Source organism: Biomphalaria glabrata, chromosome 3 (assembly GCF_947242115.1).
Source record: "Biomphalaria glabrata chromosome 3, xgBioGlab47.1, whole genome shotgun sequence".
Lineage (NCBI taxonomy): Eukaryota > Metazoa > Mollusca > Gastropoda > Planorbidae > Biomphalaria > Biomphalaria glabrata.
Window position 1 is genome coordinate 27,490,438 of NC_074713.1, and position 23,176 is coordinate 27,513,613.

At 37.7% G+C, this 23,176-nt stretch overlaps 1 protein-coding gene across 2 annotated transcripts; it reads right to left on the reverse strand.

Annotated features, from left to right (window-relative positions):
• Positions 1–375: 375 nt before the first annotated feature.
• LOC106060087 (galectin-4-like) lies at positions 376–23,004 on the reverse strand. 2 transcript variants are annotated; one of them, XM_056024311.1, is made up of 12 exons: positions 22,860–23,004; positions 13,951–13,997; positions 10,639–10,730; positions 8,960–9,164; positions 8,687–8,809; positions 7,565–7,579; positions 6,326–6,364; positions 5,732–5,785; positions 3,716–3,748; positions 3,112–3,200; positions 2,137–2,353; positions 376–1,159 (listed from the first exon to the last, which is right to left on the reverse strand). In XM_056024311.1, exons 2-12 carry the CDS (start codon positions 13,960–13,962, stop codon positions 1,043–1,045), a joined length of 996 nt encoding a protein of 331 aa, XP_055880286.1. In that variant the 5' UTR covers positions 13,963–13,997; positions 22,860–23,004; the 3' UTR covers positions 376–1,042. The 2 variants fall into 2 exon arrangements, with proteins under 2 accessions (XP_055880286.1, XP_055880288.1); XM_056024313.1 differs by lacking the exon at positions 22,860–23,004 and adding an exon at positions 22,600–22,720.
• Positions 23,005–23,176: the final 172 nt, after the last annotated feature.

The following is a 23,176-nucleotide window of genomic DNA, read 5'->3' on the forward strand; positions in this document are numbered from 1 at the left end:
AACTTAAAAAAAAAATTGACAGCAGTAAGTCACAGATGCCGAACACGTTTTCTTCTTGTTTTTTTTTTTTTTATTAACCTACTATTTAAAAAAAAAATTCAACAAGAATATAAAAAAATGTACACTATACATTGTACGTATCATTTGCAAAACGTTAGACCGTACTTTATGCTATGCTATATGACATGACATGTGTGTGCCGGTTCATATGGTAATGCCCGGGCCGATTTTGATACCCAGTCCGCCCCTGCCTCAGATTATGAAATACCCAGGCAGATTTTGACACCCAATCCGCCCCTGGTAGACCCCTACTAAAGTTTAAAGTACAACATAATAGAAAATCTAACTTCATTATGAATACAATGAAAAAACACATTTCAGTAGTTAAAAATAGATTTATTTGCACCAATGAACACACTTTGACCAAACTTCAATTCATCATCTTTCTTGTCATACATGTCAAACAACAAGATACAAAGTGTCTTATAAAACACAGACTGAGTACATTGAATAAACACAACATTAATTGACATAATGCAATTAAAAATTCTCATTTTAAAATATTGTTCAAAGTATATTATTTAAAAGACAATGGTGTTAAAAAAAATATACATCTTTAAAATATTTTTGTTCTTTTTTTTTTTGTTTAAAATTAAAATATATTAAAATACATTCATAGAAACCATTGATACTTTTTTGGATTATCTTAAAAAGTACAACATGGTGTGTAAATTTTTTTAACACAGTTGAGGAAGATTTTGATTTTAAAACCCCATCCAAAATTTACGATAAACTCCATCTTCAATATAAAAAAGCAAATTACACACTCAAAATTCTATGAGCGTAGCCAAAGGGGTTTTGAGTTTAAAAAAGTATCTCTTCAATATAAAAAAAAAGCAAATTACACACTATAAAATCTATGAGCGTTTAGCCTTGTTTTAATGTGACTAGGAAAGATCACAACGTAATAAAATAAATGACCTGCTGCTTAAGTTGTTTTGATTGCAGCTCAGAACTTGTATAATATTCCAATTTTAAAGATTTACTGAAAGCGGACTTGGGTCAGGCTGACATCTCCTAAGACCATCAAGTGATCCACTCTTTGGACTGGCTGGATGCGGTGGAAAAACTCAGTAAAGTGTTGATTGTTTACGGCAATCTAGAAAGATTGAGAAATAAATTAAATTTAAAGGTTAGGGTACATGTTCATGTACATTATATTTATCTTTGATAATTAACCTATTCTCTAATTTTTGTTTTAAAAGTTAAATTTATTGCTAATAAAAAAAAAATTATTTCCCTGGCTATTGTATTTTGGCAGCAGACATTCAAGATTTTTAAAAATAAGAATCAGAATTAAAAACATGTTTGTGAGTTTAATTGTTCCGAATCCTAAAATATTTTAAAGCATAAAATTATCTTCAAGTATAAAATTTAAACTAAAATTTATAATATAAATAATGAGATGGATGAGTTTACAAACAACTGGAAATCCAAGTATTTTAAGAGAAAATGAACAAACATTAGGAAGTGCTTTCGAAATTGTGTTTTTTTTTAAATATATTTTATTGTTGTTGTTGTTGCAATGCTTTATTGTTGTAACCAATTCATTTCACTTTTTGCAACTTTACTTTAGGCAACAGTTGACAAGATAAAAACAAAAAAAGAAACCTTTTACACATTGAAAGAATGAATATTTTATTTTATTTTTTGTGCTAGAAAAAATTTAGACTACTGATATATTTTGTAAAACAAAATAGCTATTTTATTAATGTAAAAACAAATTTGAACTTTCTGCAATTAAAAATATCATAAACCTTGATCAAAAGATCTCTTTCATTTTTGAGGATACTGCAATTAAAATTGTCTAAAAACTGTAAATAATATGTTTTTAAAAATTTAGTTTTTGTGATTTATTAATATCATATTTTTCCATAGTTCATGGTAAGGAAACTTTGGCCAAGTAAGCTATGAATCTGGTTGTATGCACCATCTCATATCTTTTTTTTTTTTTGGCATGAGTTTGAATCCTACTACTGCCTAAAACTTCTACTCACTTTTATTTGAAACCAAAATAAGACTGAACAGTTAGAATGACAGACATGAGAAGTTTAAAAACAAGTATGTACAAATTACCTTGAATGAATTGGGCTCTGTCAGAATCATTATTTCAAAATTGGAACTAGGGAAAAAGGGGAAGTAATTCTGGAATCTGTCTTCAGAGCCATAGCTGCCTCCCTGCTTGTGAGTCCTAACAACTTGGTTTCTGTCAGAGCCAAAGTTGAACCGCACATCAAAGTGTAAGGCAAAATCAGATGAGTCAAAAGGTCCACAGGCCAGGTTGACTGTAAATCTAAAGAGAAAGTTAAGCAAAATTAAGAAAAAAAAAAGATTTTATTTATTGTCTATTCTCTATTTGTCATCATGAATGAATGAAAAACTTATTAATGTTAGTAAAATAAAAAAACACAAATATTTTGAAGGGATAAAGTCAAGGCTTTAATTACAGTACCCTGCAGAAATGTGAGGGGCTTGAAATGATAGAGAAATTTTACTTGTATGAATTTAAAGTTTCATACTATTCTTGGGAGTTATTTGTTTAGGTTTTTCTTGTATTTGTCATAGACTTCTTACTAAGTAAACTTGCTTCTATCTAAACTGTCGATTCTATTTTTTAGTATCTTTCTGTTCCATACAAGCAACTTTCTATTCATTTATGGATTTACTGCAACTAAATGGATTGTTTTACTGTGATGCAATGACTGGACTAGGATTGTATTTCTGATTCTGATTTTAGAATTATAAAACGAATGCATTGAATTATTTTAAGTTTTACATTACATATAAAAAGTTGTATAAAGTCTGGTCTACTATGATTTATTTCTACATGTGTAGTGGAAGATGTTATGTGGTAATTGAATTAAAAGTAATTTAATTAGTAGATCAAGCATCTCTTGAATTTAACTACTTAATTTGTGACAGCTCTACAGGTTCTAGATTTATCTACCAAGTTTTATAAATCAACCTAGAAGGGACCAAAGTGAAGTAGGTGAAATCCCACAGCTATCACATGTGGCAATATGCATAGAAACGGAAAATGTGGAGACCAACCTTGATGGATTAGGATATGGTACACCTGTGATGTAGATTATCTTTCCTGGATATAATCCACCTGGAATAGGTGTGGTAAATGGAACTGGCTATAGAAAAAAAAACAGTCATATTCTCAATAGGCATTTTATATTTTGTTAAGATCTTGTATCAGTTAGCATTTTAATTTCATTAAACTTAAAACATTGATACACATTTGGTTAATAATGTAAGAATTAAAAAAAAAGAAGTGTGTCACTGTAGTCACTTTGTGCTAAAGTCTATTCTGAGGTAATGGACTGACAAGTAATACTCAAAAAAGGAATAAAATATGAACCATTCGGAACCATAAAAGAGACCATAAACTGTTCAAATTTTTTAAAATGTAATATTTTGTTCAAATTTAAACTTAAATGACTTGAATATCAAGGGAATCACAGAATGGCATTAACTTTAGTTTTGACCTTCCCAAAGTGACCAGTTAGTCAGATACTATCACATTAAAAGTGATCAATGATTTCTTACAAGTAGAAATATTTAAAAAATATTTTAATATAAAAAGTAATTGTAAGTTATATTAATTCTAGCTGGACTAAATAAAAATTATGAGAAAAGATCATCTTACAGGGTTGTATATGGGTCCGACTGGTCCAGGGAACTGAAAAAAAAAGGCAAAAACATTTTCACAGGAAATCAACAAAAATTACTAATATATAGTTTTATATTTTTTAATCCTGTTGTTCTTTTTTTTTAACCATGTACAGATAATTTTAAGTGTCCACTACTGTCCATATACTGATAATTTTAAGTGTCCACTACTGTCCATGTACTGATAATTGTAAGTGTCCACTACTGTGAAGTCAGTCAATAAGTTTGGAGCATAGAAGCACATCATCTCCCTTACAATAGTTTTATCAATCTACTCATTTATTTCCCCGCCACCTTTTTTTTTCTGTGTCACAGATTGAGTACCTTCCGCCTCATCACTTAATAATTAATATTTTCTATAAACTTCTTCATTCAAAGAACAGTTCAGGGTCACATATTTTGAAAAGAAATAAGAAATTTATAAGTGAAAATGAAGTAAGGAGACCTTTTTTTAAAACCATCTCATTAGGTCCTGTAGATTCTAGAATACTTGACGTTATTCTCTTTACTAGTCTCCAAGGCAGCAGCTGATCAATTTCAGCATTTGTTATAAGCCCTGACCAATAGATGCCTACACCAGACAAGCATGCAAAGTGCTCCCCCCACCTACCAGCTAAGTTCTACACCATCAGTTAAAAATGCAAAGGCAGGCTAAGAGAAGTCAGAGACTCCTGCAGTTTTAGTTTTTTCAGCACACCCCAAGAGGGTGAACTTAATGTACTCCACTTTTTGAAATTCGGAGCACATTTTTAAGCTTCTTAAGCCCTCATACAGTATGATGATGATAATTGTTATGAAAATTATATGCTGTATCGATTGTCGTTCTTATGTTTACATGTGCTTGTAGCTCGTCCATAAGAATGTGTTCTGCGCAGTGGTTTCCAAATCAGGGAGCTCTCCATATAGTTTTCTTTCTATTGGGGTGATTTGGGGCCAATGTCTTATATGGGCCTCTTGTTAAAGAGAGCAGTTTTGGAGGACGTGGTCGGCATTTTCTGGTGATACTCCACATGGGCAGATTTCACTGGTTCTAATTTTGAGCTTCCGGTACATGTGTTGTCACATTCTGTTGTATCCGGTCCTGAGTCGAAAGATTAGACGTTGGTCTTGTTGGGATAGCTTATAGTAAGCGTCATCTTTCTTGTGATTTGGATGGGAGCTCGTCCATTTCTCATTTATTTTATCTACAATTAATTTCTACATTTCTTCTGGATAGAGTGCAGAGTTTATTTGTGAGTTAGTTCTCCCACTCTTGGCGAGTGTGTCAGCCTTCTCATTTCCTGCTAGTTGTATGTGAGCTGGTATCCATTGAATAACAGTTTTTTTGGTGTTGTTGTTGAGCTTTGTAAGTGCTGTTCTGAGGTTTTTAATATAAGGGGAATCAGAGTTTTGCAAGCTTTGGAGGGTTGTTTTCGCATCTGTTAGAAAGACAATCTGACTGTGAGGGGAACTTGGATGATTTACTAGCATGGTAGCAGCTAGTGCTAGTGCTTCCCTTTCTGCTCTGTGACTGTCAGAGAGCTATCCAGTTGCAATGGATTTTTCTAGTTTTCCTCCATCTGGCCATTCAATAAGTATTCCAGCTCCTCCATTTGTGGTGGCTTTATGGGATGAGCCATCCTTGTAAACTCTGATCCACTGGTACTGTGGGTAATTGGTATGTAGAAAACAGTTCACTATTTCCTTGAGCTCTGTTGGTCTGTAATCAGATTTTCTTTTTATGTTTCAATATGGTCCCTTATAGTAGGAAGAGGGCTTTCGTCCCAGGGTGGAGATTCATTATAGTGTATCAAGGATTCCAGAGTAATTTTTTCAAAATTAGAAATAACAATTAATACCAAAACACACGAATACATATTTCCTGTGCTTGATTGAGTAGGAGGGCAGTTAGGCTACACTTATCCCCCTTTGTTCATACTGAATAATCACTTTCCAATACTCTACATTACTATATTTTATAGTCAATAACCACTACAAATGAACTCAGACTTACAGCTGGTGCTGAAGGGAAACTGGGTACTGGAGGAAATACTTGACCTGTGGGATACTGTGAATAGAAATATAGTATTAGGTTGAATCTACATATATTTATGTAAAGTAAAGTTATATGGGGCAGATGATGTAAAGTTTATCTGTTTTTGTGACCCCTGGTTAAAGAGAGTGTCAAGTAGCCAGCACAATGACCTACCGCCTTTACTTTCCCCCCAAAAAAGTCACCCATTAGAGTTGGGTGGACTAGGGGGCACTCTAAAAATCCTGAAATTCAAAATCCCAGCATTCACCAAGATTCAAACCCAGAATCCCATGTTTGGAAGCCAAGCGCTTAACCTCTCTTAACCCTTATTTATCATAGTAAAAAACAATATAATAATAATATCTTGAAGACCTTTTTTTGTTTTAGACTAAATTGCCACATAAAATATTCATTGTTTTAATATTGAGTTAGATTCTTGTACTATGATTGGGAGAACATTGAGTTTGAATACCTACATTTCATTTAAAATTAGACAAATATTTTAAACACCTTTTGAAACTTATCAAATAGATCTAGGTTTATGTTATCAGTAAGACCAACTATAAAACTTACAGCAGGCGGAGGTGGCTGATAACTTGGGACAGGGTTGAACTGGAGAGATAAATAACAAACAGAGCATTCATTTAAAAGTGACTATTGTTTCCTAAACTTAATCATTAAATACAAAGATGTATCCTTAGTCCACATTTAGATAATAAATATAATATCTTATGTCTCTTGTTGTAGCTATCATTTAAAAAAAACTACTTGTAAACGTTATGTAGGTATTTGTGTATAAAGTCAGACACATGAAACATTAAAATTTAATAAATCGAATTAAACCTGAAATAAAAATGTATATGGAGACTAAGACACTGAAATGAAATAATTTCTTCAAACCTGAAGCTACATCTTTAATAGATCTAATCTATATAGATAAACAATTAATTAGGTCTATGCTTGATAATAACACACTAAAACTGTATTTCTAATTAAGTTATATAAAAGAAGCTAACTGAAGTTCCTAATACACAGCACTAGAAATCAGTGAACAAATGTTGACTACAATTATCTAAACATGTTTTGGGACACAAATAAAAAAAAGACCTGGTTATCCATGTTTGTTTGTTTGACCTAATGACGTGCTAGCTCAGCACACCAACAACTGACCACTGCCAGGGACTACGAAGGGTCAATGCACAGATATGTTTACGTTCTATTTTGTAGTCCTCGTGACAGTGTGTCAGAAGACCGGGGAGTTCCCCTCCTCCATAACATTGCAATAGTGACTCGCATACACACACACAAACACACTAACAGTATCACACTAACAATCACTTAGAAACACACAAATACGCGGACCTAAGTGTGTAACAGCCACTGGATGGTGAGTGAATGCAGACATCTCAAAACATCCGTTAAGTTAACTACAATGGTTCTCAAACTTTTATGATAGAGATTAATGAAACGAGAGAAGAAAGTAAGGAAAAGAATGTCAAAAAAAAAGGAAAGAAAGACAAGAAAGGAAAGAAAGACAAGAAAGGAAAGAAAGACAAGAAAGGAAAGAAAGTCAAAGATTTCAAGACTCTCGGTTTGTATTGAGTCAAAGTATCGGAGCGAGATAATGTCTTATAAGTTATTGAGAAATAAAGAGACGAGAACAGATTAGATGAAGCGATAACAAACTGAACAAACATAGTGAGGAAATAGGAACGGGCAGCGACCTAACGTGTTTAAAATGGGTACCAGACAGACAGACTGACAGACTGAGTTGATATAAACATTGTAAAAAAAAGTTATTTTTGTACTTACTGAAGGAGTGGGAAACTGAAATAAAAAGTCAAAGTTTTCATTCAGATTGTGTACAGCCTATTCTACCAGATTCAACTCTGGTTAGAAGATATATCTATTTGGTTCTTTTTAATACATTTACTGATCTTCCTAGATAAATAAACTATTATTTGTAACTTAAAGTTTTATAATTATGTGTATATTTTATGAGAGAAGTTTACCTGTTGAAAGATTTCAAGGAATATTAAGATATGACTCAAGTACAACAACAACTAAAAACAAATGAGACTTCAAAAAAAAAAAAAAAAAAAAAATTTCTGTTGTAAAAACTTTAAGGTGGCCCCTAGAAGGAGTCGTAGCCAACTTAAACCTTTTCGTTATATGCACGTAGCATCGCTTCCTCTAATTAATTGGTATAATGACATTATTATCACTAATTTTGTTGAAGAAAATTGAGGTGCTTTGTCGACTTTTTAAGGTTATCCACTTTTCCACGCCTCTAGTGACGTATACAATTTAATTAGTAATTCCATACAATTAACAATTCAAACCTAAAGAATAAGCTATGTTTCGATTCTCTTTATCACATACATGCCAGAATCAAATAAAATAATTATATATATACAATATATTGTTTATTTTGCTTTAAAAAAATACTTTCATTTCCACTGTGTACAAAAACACCATAGAAATATCTTTGAAAATCTTACTTAGCCAGCATACTTGGCGGAGTATGCGCAAATTCATCGCGATCCGATTCGAGTCACAATCTGTTTGTAAACAAAGATTTCTTTATCCAGAATATGAAGCGGAACTTACCTGAAATGTGAATTCATCACATCAGTCAGGGAGGAAGAGGGACTACTTCACTTTCTGGGAGCCCAACCAAAAGCACACTGGGATCGGATCCCTTATTTTTCTATGAGTTATAACTATGCTGTAAGGCCACGTAAGTGATGCCTATGAAAGAGGCATTGAGAGAGGAGCAGCGTGGTTAATTAGAAGGGTGAGCGCTCACCCCTTCAAACTAGCTAGATGAAAGTTCTAGAATCCATGTGGTACCCTTTTGTGAACAGTGTCTGTGCATATTCACAACAGCAACAGCAGTTTAATTACATCAATTAAAAAAAAAAGAGCGCTTACCGAGCTACCTCCCCTGAACTGGATGAATGTAATGGTTGCGTCCCCTTCAATGTAGATGTAATTGATAGTTTCTTTGGGAAGTCGGTAATTGAAGTCACAGAAATGATGGTGGTTGACTGTTACCTGCAAGAAGACATATATCATATATTATTTGCGAGTATGTGCTGTTAATGTCCCTGTCTTGCTTACTAGATATCCAATACAATACAGTTATGTTTACGGTAGTTGACTTGATGATTATATATAAAATGTTAAAAACTGACTGTAACTTACTTTGAAGCCATGATGGGTAACTTTCATGTGAAGTTCAAAATTGTGACCCCTCCTGAAAGGCATGCCACCGTGAGTCTCCTCGGCGCCCCACTGTCCACCCTGCTTGTGGTTCCTGACCACCTTGCCATCGTTGAACCTCGGGTTGAAATGGAACGCCACGTCACCGGAATCTATGTTTGGTCCAGAGCAAAGGTTGATACTAAACCTGTCCAGAATAATTCATTTGAATGAATATGTGAACTGATACAAAACACAATATTTAGTTTTCTATTGAGACATCTCAGGCTGAGTTAAACATACAAAGTTTTTTTTTAAATTGTTTTATTCTCATCTCATAATGCTGACTACATCAAGGATAGTGATACAATATTTAAACTACAACATAAAACAATTGGATTAGTTGTGACTAATTATTAACCATAAAATGTTTTGTTTTGTTCACTAAGTTTCGGAAACTTCTTTAGAAAAGGAAATGATGTCCTAGCTCAAAGCTCCTGTAAGAGAGATAGAGAGAGCGGCCTTAACGTTCAAACTCGGTGCCATCGTGAAGACAGTCGAAAACATTTTCATTTTTCTTTCATCACATTCCTTCGTGCTATTTGAATATTTTTTACGTTTCTATCAAGAGAAATGCAAAGTAAGTCTTCTAACAAATTTATTCTAAGGAGGTACCTAGACGGTTGATTTGTTTCCCTGAGTGAATGGGTGAATAGCGTTTGCGTTTAATTGAAAAGTGCCTTACACACAATGACACCAATCAGCAGCACTAGCTTTGTAAGGAACAAATTGTCCGTAAGGACAGACTTTGGAAGATCATTCTTGCAAGCCCACATGACACAACTAATAACTACGAAAGCTGTTGGGAGTTTCAAAGTCATCTCACAAATACAAGAAATATTGCATCGCGTAGCGAAAACCAGCCACCAATAATTTCTTTATCTAACTTTGGACATGCATTGCAAAAAAAACATCAGAAAAAGTCTGGTATACAAATCAGCCAACTCAAACATTGTAAACTCAAGACACTCGTTTTGAGATCCAAGTGTTAGACCATCCAAATGTTTGACCATAAAAGTGTTAGACCATCCAAATATTTGACCATCCAAGTGTTAGACCATCCAAATGTTTCACCATCCAAGTGTTAGACCATCCAAATGTTTCACCATCCAAGTGTGAGACCATCCAAATGTTAGACCATCTAAATGTAAGATCATCCAAATGTTAGACCATCCAAATGTTAGACCATCCAAATGTTTGACCATCCAAGTGTTTGACCATCCAAATGTTAGACCAACCAAATGCTCGACAATCCTTATAAAGTTTTAGCTGATTCTATTTCAGAGGATGAATCAGAGGCCTTCAAATACACTGATCAAGCTTGTTTCTTCATTGAATTCAAATCAGAGGATAGAGTTTCAGTTTCCTACAAACTTGAATTAAAAATGACAGAATTAGAATTGGTGACCCTCTCATTTACAGCAAGTTTCTCTTTACAATTAAGTTTTAGTGACAGCTTCGTAACATGGAGAAAGAAGGAGAACTTTATTAATTTTTGTGCTGCCCAGACGGAATACACTTTTTTTTAAGTGACTAAAACTATGCTAAACATATTGTAAGAGTAAAACAATCCTGTAGACTCTCTACTGCTCAAACATTATGATTAATCACAGACTTATTACCTGTTGAAACTTGGCAAAGTTCTTCCACTGATGACCACATCCGTTCCAATATGGACTCCACCGGAGATGTGACCAGAGTAGGGTAAAAATATCTATTGAAGTAAAATATATTGGTCTATTAAGTGGCATAAAATAATGTTAATAATAAAGTACGTTTTTAATCAGAATTAATTAGGAAGAATCAAACTGTACGTAAACTTGTTGTCTCGGTAAATAGAGCAATCAGGTCAACTTCATACAAGTTTCTCTCCAGGTGTTATATGAGAAACAACTTTTGAATACGTTTACCAGTAGTACAGTTCTATGTCTAAAAACAAATGATCAGCTCACGTCGTTATTTATGCTTAGAGATGTCGGAGAACTAAATCAATGGAACTCAAAGTGACGTGAGCCATGGGCGTAGCCAGGAGATTTTTTCAGGAGGGGTATTTTTATTTCTTTTGCACACACACACACGCAAGTGTCCAGTGTAGTGTGAATGTGGAATGGTACTAAATGTGTGTTGAAAGAGGAAGAAAGAAAGAGACAGAAATAATGAAGTACTGTGAACAAGGAGATTATTGAGATTATTATTCGTTGAGCAAGATTAAAGTTCTAATAATCTATGACTTGTGGTTCAGCGTTGGTGTATCATCTGCTCGTAACACTATCACTATATATTATATATATATTTGATTTAGTTGTTTATTAAAGAATTGAAGAGGACGTAGTAACCTCAAAACCTACTGGACGGGGAGATACCAAAGTCTCCATTGACTACGCTCATGGAATTTGGTGACTTTATTTTGCTTTAGTTTTTTTTTTTAAGAAGGGGATTCAACCTCAAAATCTCTTGGAAGGGGTAAGGGTTTAAATTCAAAACCACTGGAGGGGGGTTTAAATGCAAAACCCTATTGGTTACGCTCATGGAATTTCGTTACTGTATTTCGCTATTTTTTGTTTATGAAGATGGGCTTCTTAACCTCAAAACCTTCTCGGCAGCGTTGGGGCAAGTGACGGTTTAACTCTAAAATCTCCACTCCAATAAAAAAAAAAAAAAAGCAAACCTAAGGTCACACAATTCCCCTCCCCTTTTGGCTACGCCCATGACGTGAGCAAAGTGCTTACATTAGGTTGTGTTGGAGCTGAGTATCAATAGAGTACGAACTTCCTTTTTTTTTTTTTTTTGTGAACTGTTGTAAATCTTGAAGAATTTGCGTGGAAAATTGTATTTTATTTTTTTATTTTAGTATTTTTTATTTCATACACCTTAGAATAATACAGTTAGATAGTTTTAAACATGACAAGGAGGAAGTGGATTCAATGTATCGGAAATACCGTCAAACATAATGAACAAGAAGAAGTAAAAGCAATATTTTAATATTTCAGCTTGACAATAAACAAAACATATCAACAAGGTAGACAACTGTTACAACAATAATGCTACAATGACCCAACATTTGTCTGATGTTTGTTTACAAATCTGAACATCCACACTCGAAATTTGAATGACATGTTAGAACGTAGTCTGTAAAATCTTGTAGAAGAATCTCTCGTGATATCTTATACAAAGCTTATAACTCATTCAGTCTGCCTGAATAGGTGGATTGGATTCTTTTACCCTTTTTTTTTTCACTTCCCATTCTAGGATCAAGTTGCAATTTTGCACAATTATTCAATGTCGATGACAACATGTGAATTAATCAGTTAGTTAATTAGTAGCAATTAAATGTTTCATATAAAAAAATAAGGAGAAACAAACTAGGGCATAAATTGAACTGTGCGCTCCTCTTATTCATTGTAAGCTTTGTTTATATATAAAAAAAAGTAATCTTTATATTTTGCTTTGTAAAGATTAATTTCATTTGTAGTTTAAGAAGTTTAAAATGAATATAGACTTAATGACATTATTTTTTTGTTACCATAGCAATTTAGAATGATAGGCCTACTTAACTCTTTATATTTCTAGGGCAACAGTGCAAAGAGTAGATCCTTAAATTGCATTTTGGTGCTAAATTGATAGTTCGACAAACCAGTTACACTTCAACATCTGGCTACATCAGTAAACACTGGCATTCAAGAGGCATCAATTAACACTTTCAGAGAAGCCTCAAAACTACAAGACTGAGAATAAACAAAGCAAGTTGAGGTGACCTGAACGAACGATAGACATGAGCCTCGAAAACAGAATATTTAGAGAATGTTTTTAGCATAGACCATCTAATTAATAATGGTGTAATAGTGTCGGTTAGAGCTTTAAAATATTTGTTTTCCTGTTTAGCAGCTTAGCAACTGTAAAACTGTCTGGGTTTCCTTTAGTCTACTCAGCGAGATCTGGGTTCACGACTAAGGAGCTAAGGAAGGTGTCAGAAGCTTGTGACGTTTTAGGAAAACCAAAGTATCAAGACGTTTCAAGAGAAAGTTACATCTTGGACGTTTTGTGTGCTCTGTTTGAGAAGATTTCCTTCTACAACCTTTGACCAATGTCAGAAAGCTAGGACTTATAAACAGAACGCAAGGGGAGTCGATACGTCATACCATTGACACCAACTAACAGTTCATGATACTTGGGACTTCCTGGTTCATTTTGGTTTGTATTTACAATGGGAAAAGTTCAGAATGAAGTATAACTTACTGTCTTCTGCAATTCAAAGAAAAAGAAAACATTCTACTTTGAGGATTAACAAACAAAAAGACCATTCCGAATGTGTCCAGAAGGTGGTCAGGATTAAAACAAAGCGGGAAGAAAGATTACTCTGCCAAAAAAAAAAAAAAGAGACCTGGTGAGCTGTGATAAGGGCGCTAGAGGAAGCGATGGAGGACATAATGGACTGGCCTATCTAGGGAGAGACTCCTGGCAACAGAGAGTGAGGAATGGAAATAGACGGTTGTTACAATTATTTAATTATTATACTTTTTCTTTTATTTTGAAGCTACGATTGCTACTTAGTTTAAAGTGTGAGAATATTGGCCACAAATCTGTATTGGCTACTGTATACACTGTAACACACCAGCATTGACTTGCTTGCACGGCTAGACTACATACGATTAGAAGTTTACATTGACTAAGGGAGCGGCACATGATATAGCAAAGAAAAATAAACTGTTTCATCTATCTCTCTACTCCTGTTATCAGTGGGTTATATATTGATTTTAGCGCAATGCAATACGCACACACACACACACAACAAGACCATAGAACACTTTAAGTTAACTTTTTGTACAGAACAGATGAGATACAAATACTAATTGACTTGATATCAAGAATAGATGTACCACAAATATTTATTGACTTGATATAAAGACTAGATGAATAACACAAATAGAACTTACATTATTTCCCATTGTGAAGAGTGTTCTCTTCTATCCACTGGTTAAACCTAAAGGAACACACAATGTAATCATTGATTTGGCTCATTTTTGTTTTATATTGTCATTATTATTTGCAAACAGAAACAATTTATTGTCAAACATTTTTCTGTTTCTAACCTGGCAATGCACATTGTTCATGAGCAAAAGCAATAGCCAAGTTTTTTAAATTGTTTTTTTAAACTTATATCAACGCACTCTGTCTGTCACAAATCTTAAATACATTATTTCTCGGATCAAGTTGAAACTTAACACAATTAATTAATTTACCTAACAAAACATGAATCGAAAAAAAAAGCCAACTATTGAATTTATTACTGATAATTATTTTGTTTGATACCAAAATGGGAAATTAATCCGTCAGTATTTAGAGATATGGCTTAATATGCGGGGTGGGGGGTGTCTCAGGCTCGTGTATTGCCTTTTATCTCAAACTTACCAGACGCTTTAATCGTAATCAAAAGACAATAAGAAAACGTTTAGTGTTCCATTATTTCTAATGGTCGTAGACTGTGTCTTGGAAGACGAATATTTTTTTTTCAAAGATTTAAAGCTGTTCTTTATTGGAGATGTTCATATATGCCACAAATCCATAAATAGATAGATTGTTGGTCTATCCGGTTTACAGACTAAATATGTTGCCTGTAGGTCCGGCCCTGGGACTTTCGGGGCAAATAGAGCGCACCTAGAACCTACGTCTGGAATGGTCGAGAAAGTCGTAAGATCGTGTTGCTAAGACGTCTGGTCGCGAAAGTCGTAAGATCGTGTTGCTAAGACGTCTGGTCGCGAAAGTCGTAAGATCGTGTTGCTAAGACGTCTGGTCGAGAAAGTCGTAAGATCGTGTTGCTAAGACGTCTGGTCGAGAAAGTCGTAAGATCGTGTTGCTAAGACGTCTGGTCGAGAAAGTCGTAAGATCGTGTTGCTAAGACGTCTGGTCGAGAAAGTCGTAAGATCGTGTTGCTAAGACGTCTGGTCGCGAAAGTCGTAAGATCGTGTTGCTAAGACGTCTGGTCGAGAAAGTCGTAAGATCGTGTTGCTAAAACGTCTGGTCGAGAAAGTCGTAAGATCGTGTTGCTAAGACGTCTGGTCGAGAAAGTCGTAAGATCGTGTTGCTAAGACGTCTGGTCGCGAAAGTCGTAAGATCGTGTTGCTAAGACGTCTGGTCGCGAACTATTTTGCTACTCAAAAGTCGTCAGCATAACGATGTACACCAATTCGACCGTTCTGACAAAGGGACGTCGAAAATAACTGCGTTACGGAATGTCTTCTTCAAAACGTTTTGTTGCTGACGCCACAGAAAGAAATCGTAAGACATTTTTTAATGGCTCTGTTTATAAGATAAAAAAACGTCTTGTACTCAAAATAATTCAATTCGGAACTATTCTGATTTTACTTGGTTATCAAACATTGATACGTAACTATAATTAAACAACGACTTTTCTTTTTGTCCGCTGAAAAAGTAAATAGGCCGCCCCCGCCCGCCCACCCCCAATACTCGTCTGGCAGGTTGATTTATTTTATTTGTTGATTTGAGGCACATCGGCACAATTTAGGCCATGTCGTGCCTGCAGTCCCTTAAGGACTACTCTCTCTCTAAACAGCAAGGGCCAGATTCTATACAGTAATATAATTAAAATTAAGGTCTATTCACAGTTAAAATAGTAAAGGTAGTAAAAATTTAAATATTTGGTAAAAATCTAATGTAAATAGTGTATGTTCACAAATTCAGAAATCACATCTTCGTAGATAGCCCCACTTCCCGAATAAAGCCCAGTACCTTCCCAGGGTCGACATTATTAAATAGTGTTTTTAGATTAGTGGCTCTAAAATGTTTCGCCCTGACATCCTGGTATCTGGGGCAATCAACGAGGATATGTTCCACGGTGAGGCGAGAGTCACAGTACTCGCAAAGTGGGGGCTCCTCTCTCTTCAGTACAAAAGAGTGCGTGATGTAGGTGTGGCCAATCCTAAGTCTGGACATGGTTGTGCTACCACGCCTTGTCAGACCCTTAGATGTGGGCCGCCACCTGACATCCGCCACAATCTGCCTGAGTTTACTGTGAGTCTCAGCCTCCCATCGGTTCTGCCACTCTCGATAGGTGGCAGAGGCAATACTTTGTCTCAGGTCCGAGTAGGGGATTTGGGTTCCTGACACCGCATGATTTAGGGCTCTCTTTGCTTCTCTGTCTGCGGCTTCGTTTCCCTCAATGCCAACATGGGAGGGGACCCAGATGAAGGTGACATCCCTACGGTCGGCTGTTATTAGGTCCAACAGCTTCAGGCTCTTATGTACCAATGGGATGTCAGTCTTCATCCGCCCCAAAGCTTGCAATGCAGATTTGGAGTCGGAGCAGATTATAAATTTCCTCCTTTCTGATGCTTTTACGGCCATAAGTGCAAGCAATATTGCGTGCAATTCGGCCGTAAAGATGGAGCAGCCATCGGGGAGTCTACGGGAGATTGTTTTGTTCCGAAAGGAGCAGGCACACGCGACCTTTCCCTCCATTTTGGATCCGTCTGTGTAGATGGTGCCACAATCTCCGTAGCTCTCCTGCAGTTCCCTAAAGTGGACTTGTAGTATGCTTGGGTCTGTATTTTCTTTTTTGAAATTAAGGAGGGATAAATTTAATTTGGGTTTATTCATTAGCCAAGGAGGATTCTGAGGGGTTTCTATTTTAGAGATTTGGTCAATGGGTGGGGTTAAATTTTGGATGGGTTCTCTCATTCGAAGGCCCAGCGGCTGTATGACGTTAGGCCTTCGATTGTATAATTCTACCTCTGTGGGGTTAAATATGGAGTCAAAAGCAGGGTTCGTGGGGTTGGATTTTAGCTTGACTATATACTGCATTGCAAGCTTTTTCATTCTTATATCCATGGGGAGTTCTCCAGCCTCCACATGGAGACTTGGGATAGGTGATGTACGAAACGCGCCGAGACAGAGACGCAGGGCAGCATTTTGTATTGGTTCCAGTATTTTTAGGTACGACTTCCTTGCTGCTCCATATATTATGGATCCGTAGTCTAGCTTGGATCGAATTAGACTCCGATAGAGCAGCAGCAAGGTATCTCTGTCAGCTCCCCAGTCCGTATGGCTGAGTACTCTTAGTATGTTTAATGACTTTTGGCATTTCTTCCTAAGTTCCTTAATGTGGGGGAGAAAATTAAATTTGGAATCTAAGGTGAGGCCTAAAAATTTTGTAGTTTTCACGACAGGGATCTTCTTTTTGTGTATAAATAGTTCAGGGTCTGGGTGGAGTCCCCTTAGATTACAGAAATGCATACTAACTGTTTTGGAGTCTGAGAATTTGAAACCATTATAGTTTGCCCAACCCTGAATTTTGTTTAAACATAACTGTAATTTCCTTTCTAAGGTGTTCATGTTTTTCCCATAAGTAAGAATGACAAAGTCATCAACATACAAAGAGCACTCTATGCCAGGGGACAGCGCATTTATGATGCTATTTATTTTAATGTTGAACAGGGTGACTGACAGAATGCTGCCCTGGGGTACACCCATTTCCTGGTCATGAGTGTCAGAAGCGGAGTTGCCCACTCGAACCTGAAATTTTCGATCTTTCAGGAATTCCTCCACAAAACGGGGGAGGTGTCCCTTAAGCCCCATAAGCGCCAGGTCACGTAGAATGCCATGTTTCCAGGTTGTGTCATAGGCCTTTTCTATATCGAAGAATACAGCTACTAGATGTTCTCTTCTGAGTAATGCATTTCTAATATAAGCTTCCAGCCTTACCAGGTGGTCAGTTGTTGTCCGCCCCTGCCGGAATCCGCACTGGTAGTTTGAGATCACTTTATTCCTTTCCAGGTACCAGACCAGCCTACTGTTAATCATTCTTTCCATGGTTTTGCAGATGCAGCTTGTTAGTGCTATTGGTCGATAGTTAGCTGGGTCAGAGCCGTCTCTTCCCGGTTTAGGTATCGGTATAACTGTGGCTTTCCTCCAGCTGTTTGGGAAAGCGCCTGTTTGCCACACACAGTTATAGACCCCTAGCAGGACTGCCAATGAGAGTTCGGGAAGGTGCTTGAGGAACTGGTAATGGATTTCGTCTTCTCCAGGCGCTGTGTCATGTGACTTGTCCAGCGATTCCCTCAGTTCCTCAAGCGAGAACGGTTTGTTGTAGTCTTCATTGTTCTCTGACCTGAAATCAATGGGGTGTCTTTCCTCCCTGGTTTTGACTTTTTGGAACTCTGGCGTGTAGTGTGCAGTGGATGATTTTTCTGCTATTGAGGATGCAAGGCAGTCAGCTATTTCTCTGGGGGACGTGACAGTTCGTCCTTGATTTTTCAAATGCCCTATTGCATTTGATTCTTTCCCTTTGATTCGCCTTACTGCCTTCCAAACCGCTCTAGCAGAAGTTTTGGCATCCAGACTGCCGACAAAACTTCTCCAGGAATTCCTTTTGGCTGACCGTATGGTTTGTCTAGCCTTTGCTCTAGCTATCCTGAATAGCTTTAGGTTTTCCTGGGAAGGATTCTTTATAAATGCAGCCAGTCGTTTTTTCCTATCACCAATAGCACTTTTGCAAGCTGTATCAAACCATGGTTTGCTAGGCCGTTTTGGATTTGCAGAGGTTAGGGGTACAACTTTCCTGGCTATACTTAGTAGCTTGCTAGCAAAGGTATCAGCTGGGTTCTGTTCATGGAGGATATTTTCTGTGATATCCTCAGAGCATCTTTTTTGGAATTGTTCCCAATCGGCCTTATTCAGTTTCCACCGCTGAGGTCGTCCCAATGAAGGGAGGTTGTTAGTAATGATGATTGGGAAGTGATCACTTCCCCGTAGATCATTGCTAACTGACCATTTAAAATCGTCCAGAAGTCCGGGGACGCATACGGTGAGGTCAATGCATGTGAATGATCCAGTTCCTGGGTGCAAGTAGGTCGGTGATGCATCATTAAGTATGCATAAATCATGTTGGAGGAAGATATCCTCCAGCATACGACCTCTTGTGTCGGTATTGTTGGATCCCCACATGGTGTTATGGGCATTGAAATCCCCAAGGATTAAATAAGGCCGGGGGAGTTGTTTCAATAGGTCCTCCATGTCTGTTCGGTTTAATGGAGCGCCTGGTGGTAGATACAGGCTGCAGCAAGTGATAACCTTGTGAAGGGTTATCCTAGCTGCTACGGCCTGTAGTGTGGTCTGTAGTTCTACCCTCTCATGGGGGATGCTATCCTTCACAAGGATACAGACTCCACCTGATGCTCTCTCTGCATCCTCAACATTCTTGGTGTAAGCACGGTAGCTTCGGAAGCTGATGCAATCTTTTAGAAATGTTTCCTGTAAGCAGACAGCTACAGGAGTCTCAGAGTCCATCAGTAGCTGCATTTCCTCGTAATTGGCCTTGAGGCCTCTACAATTCCACTGTACAATTCTGGAATCCATGGCTTATTCTAGATGACCTACTTGGAGCTATTTGGCCTTGGGAGGCCCCCGGGGGGGGTTTCCCTTTATTCCAGTGACCTTGGTATTTTTATTCTTGGGTTTGGATGGAGAGGAGGACAACCCCCTTTTGGGGGAAGTCTTTCTCTCTGGAGAGGGGAGATCCCTCTGGTTAGAGCGGAGGTTATTTCCTCCTCTCTCACCTCGGGCATTCTCTCCGCTTTGATTTCTCCCCTTAGGGAGTTGGTCAACCTCTAACTCAGTAGAGGTTGGGGTGTCTGGCTGGGTTCTCTGAGGAGAACCTGTGTCAGACATGATGTCTCCGGGTTCTCCCGGAGTATTGGTTTTGACATGCTGCTCAGTCTCCATGCTCTCATCAGCGAGCACAGAGAACCTGTTCTTTAGCATGACAACATGGCTTTCTTGTTTCTTCAGAGGTGTGTTCTTTGGCGGTGTTTTCTTCTGAGTTGGGGGAGGAGGAGGGGGTGGTGGGGTCAATGTGTCCGTCTGTGTGGCTATGGATCTTCCTTTCTTAGCAACAGCCTGGGCGTAGGTCTTTGTCAAGCCGAATTGGCCCTTGGGTAGGGCCAGTACAGCCGATTTCGCCTGGCTAAAGGTACATCCGTTTCTTGCCTTGTACTCCTGCACGGCAACCTCCTGTTTCCACACAGGGCAGTCCTTGGAGTAGGCTGAGTGGCCAGCTTGACAGTTTGGGCATTTGAACTGGGCTGTGCAGCCCTTGTCCTCATGACCCTCTCCAGCACATCTGGCACACACAGTGTTCCTCTTACAGACTGCCGCGCCGTGTCCATAACCCTGGCACTTGAAGCACCTCATGGGGTTAGGTATGTAGGGCCTCACTGGAACTCGTAGGTATCCTGCCTTCACATACTCTGGCGGTGTCCTAGTTCCGAATGTGAGGATAATAGTGGCGGTTTTGACCTCCTCACCCTCCCTGCGCCTGGTAATGCGCCGGGCATGGGTGACTCCTTCAATGCCCTCCACTATTTCCTTCTCGGAGCATTCCAGTAGGTCCCTAGAGCTGATTACACCTCTGCTGGTGTTCAGACTCTTGTGTGGCATGACTTCCACTTGGAGATCACAGAGTCTTCTGCATCTTAAAAGCCCATCAGAGTGTGTCTTGCTGTCTACTTCTACAAGGAGTTCCATTGTTTTGTGTAGCTTAGACACACTCTTGGGCTCTCCCACTACTGACTTGAGTCCCTTATAGATAATAAAAGGGCTCAACTTGGTCAGGCTTTTTCCCTCCTCTGTGCATCTAACCACCAGAAATGATGGCCAGGTGGCACAGCTTTTTGCGACCTCCTCTTTTTTATCGTCAATTCGTCGTTTCTTGCCCAGACATAGGTCTGGGGCAAGTAGTTTTGTGTGTGTTTTTTGGTCCATATATATTTTGGTTAATTCGGCACCTGTGCTCCCCACCCGCCATCGAGTCCAACAAGGGGACGGGCCATTCGGATGTCCAGAATGAGCCCACCAGGGCTACACAGGTGCTATACTCAGTCAGCTGCTACATCGGACATGTGTCCAATACAGCAGCTCCCTGATTGACCCTCCAGCCACCGCCCTCCAGCATAGGTCGACGACCTATGCTGGTAGCTCGGCATGACCAGCCGGTTGACCCAGAGCGGGCCATCTGGGTCTCAGGTCTAGGGGAACTTGGAGCCAAAGTATTGTGTTGTTGTGGTTTATCCTCAGATAGCCACCACTCAAACACCAGGATCTCTTTATCCCCCCTTACCCGTCGCAGTCCACGGCAAACGGACTGGTCTAGGACGTAGTGAGAATTTAAAGTTAAGGAGACAGTGTGATGATCAATGAAGGCAGACTTAGGAAAAGAGGAGGCAGACACAATGATAGAAAAGAAGTAGGGCCCTTTTGAGCTCCAAAAGTGCTAAGGAAAGAGGAGCGCAGTTTAACGTCATGTCTCGGGACGATCTGGCAGGTTGAGCTCCCCCAGTTTAAGAAACATTGAGCTAGATAGAACAAAAAAAATATTTGGTAACATTGACCCAGTTTTTTAAATTAACAAAAACTAAAAGGGGTACTGGTAGCTACTCCTTAGCATTGTTCAACACGTGAATATATCACAGGATTAGAATTGTAACTACCTTCCTCTTTATACATAACCCAAGACTGATTTCTTAATGTCCATTTAATATTGAATAGCATGTTTTCAGTTTATGGTACTGCTTAAGTACAATGTCACTGAAATACTGTCTCACATAACACACACACGGAGGAGATAAACTCAAGAGTTTAAGATTTGATATTGTCAATAAACATTGCACCCTGGGTCAGGATTTGGTGATTTTACCATCACAAAGGAGATACAAGACACCGATAGTAAAGACAAACAGACACTAACACTCTTTTGTTCACCTGGCAATCAAATCATTAGATGCAATTCAATAATTAAGGATAAACATTTTAGATGTAGATTTTGAGTTGTTGTTTGTTTTGTTTTTTTTGTAATGCACAAATTGTAAGACAAATTTCCATAATGATGGTAAAGATTATTATTATTATTATTATATTATTATAGTTAATAAATTCGGCAAGAACCCCCGCCCTCCCCCATGTAACAATAAATTATGTTACAAAGAAAATCAATGGTTTGAAATAATGAGTGTCTGCTTCTACTTTCATTTTCACCTTCCGCGAAGTGAAAATCAATTGTGTAAAAATAACAGGTGAACAACATGTTGCATTTCTCAGAGATATATCGACTCGCTTTTATTTCTGATGTACGCCTAAGAGTGCCTAGGCTAAATATCATAAGAGAAAGGTGGTTACCTCCCCATCCCAACACAGTCTTCAAATACAAATGTCAGTAGTCTCAAAGTTTTCTAGCTTAGATGTAACATTTACCTCATACTTACACATAGGCCTGCACACGATATATATATATATATCTATAAATCCCCATCTTATTAAATTCGCAAATACTCCCTATTATAACGTATTGACATTAATATTGTTATTAGATTTAGAAAGACGTGGTCTAGATAAGTTAATTACCAGAAAGGGGGCGGGGGCGTATATTGCATGATATAACTAAGTTTTTATTGTATCTAATTATTGCTTCAATTTGTGTTTCTTATTAATACTACATACTACATACAACATACTACATACAACATACTACATACAACATACTACATACAACATACTACATACAACATACTACATACTACGATATTCAGTGCAGAAAACTGAGTGATGGTCAAGAGAAGTATGCAGTGAATGAAACTCTACAAGAACTCATGCTTGATCTGAGCTCACACTTTACTGCAGATTGTAGGCTTCTCGTTGCCTTGACGCATGCACGTTTAAGAAAGAAAAAAAAAAAGACAGTTTAAAGTAGGCTATGTATTAACAAGTATAGTGCGTGGTTAGAAAACAAAAAGCAGTCAAGTTATCCTACGTGTGATATACAAAGTTTAGGACTTACCTCGAATGTAAAGCTGTGCCGAGTAGATAGCCCTCTCGTGTTACCGTACTGATACTGACGGTTTGTTTTTATACACGGATGTGTCATGTGTTGGGCAACGGATGAGTCTATAAATAGCACGTCACATGACTGTTACAGAGCACAACATAATTACACATTGAACTTTGTGAGAGAGAAAAAACTGTCTCACGGAGAGAATGGGGTACAGGGGCGAGCCTGGCCTCAATAAGCTCCCCACGCCCACCTTTTAAACCTCCCTTAGACATAGAGACTATTCATTTTCAACGTGAGTTGACAGGGAATGGTTTGAGTTTGCA

Coding starts and splice junctions, on each gene's coding strand:
- LOC106060087 (XM_056024311.1), bottom strand. Junction 5,786..6,325: donor ATCAGCCACCTCCGCCTGCT/GTAAGTTTTATA, acceptor TTCTATTCACAG/TATCCCACAGGTCAAGTATT. Junction 3,201..3,715: donor TCGGACCCATATACAACCCT/GTAAGATGATCT, acceptor TTTTTTCTATAG/CCAGTTCCATTTACCACACC.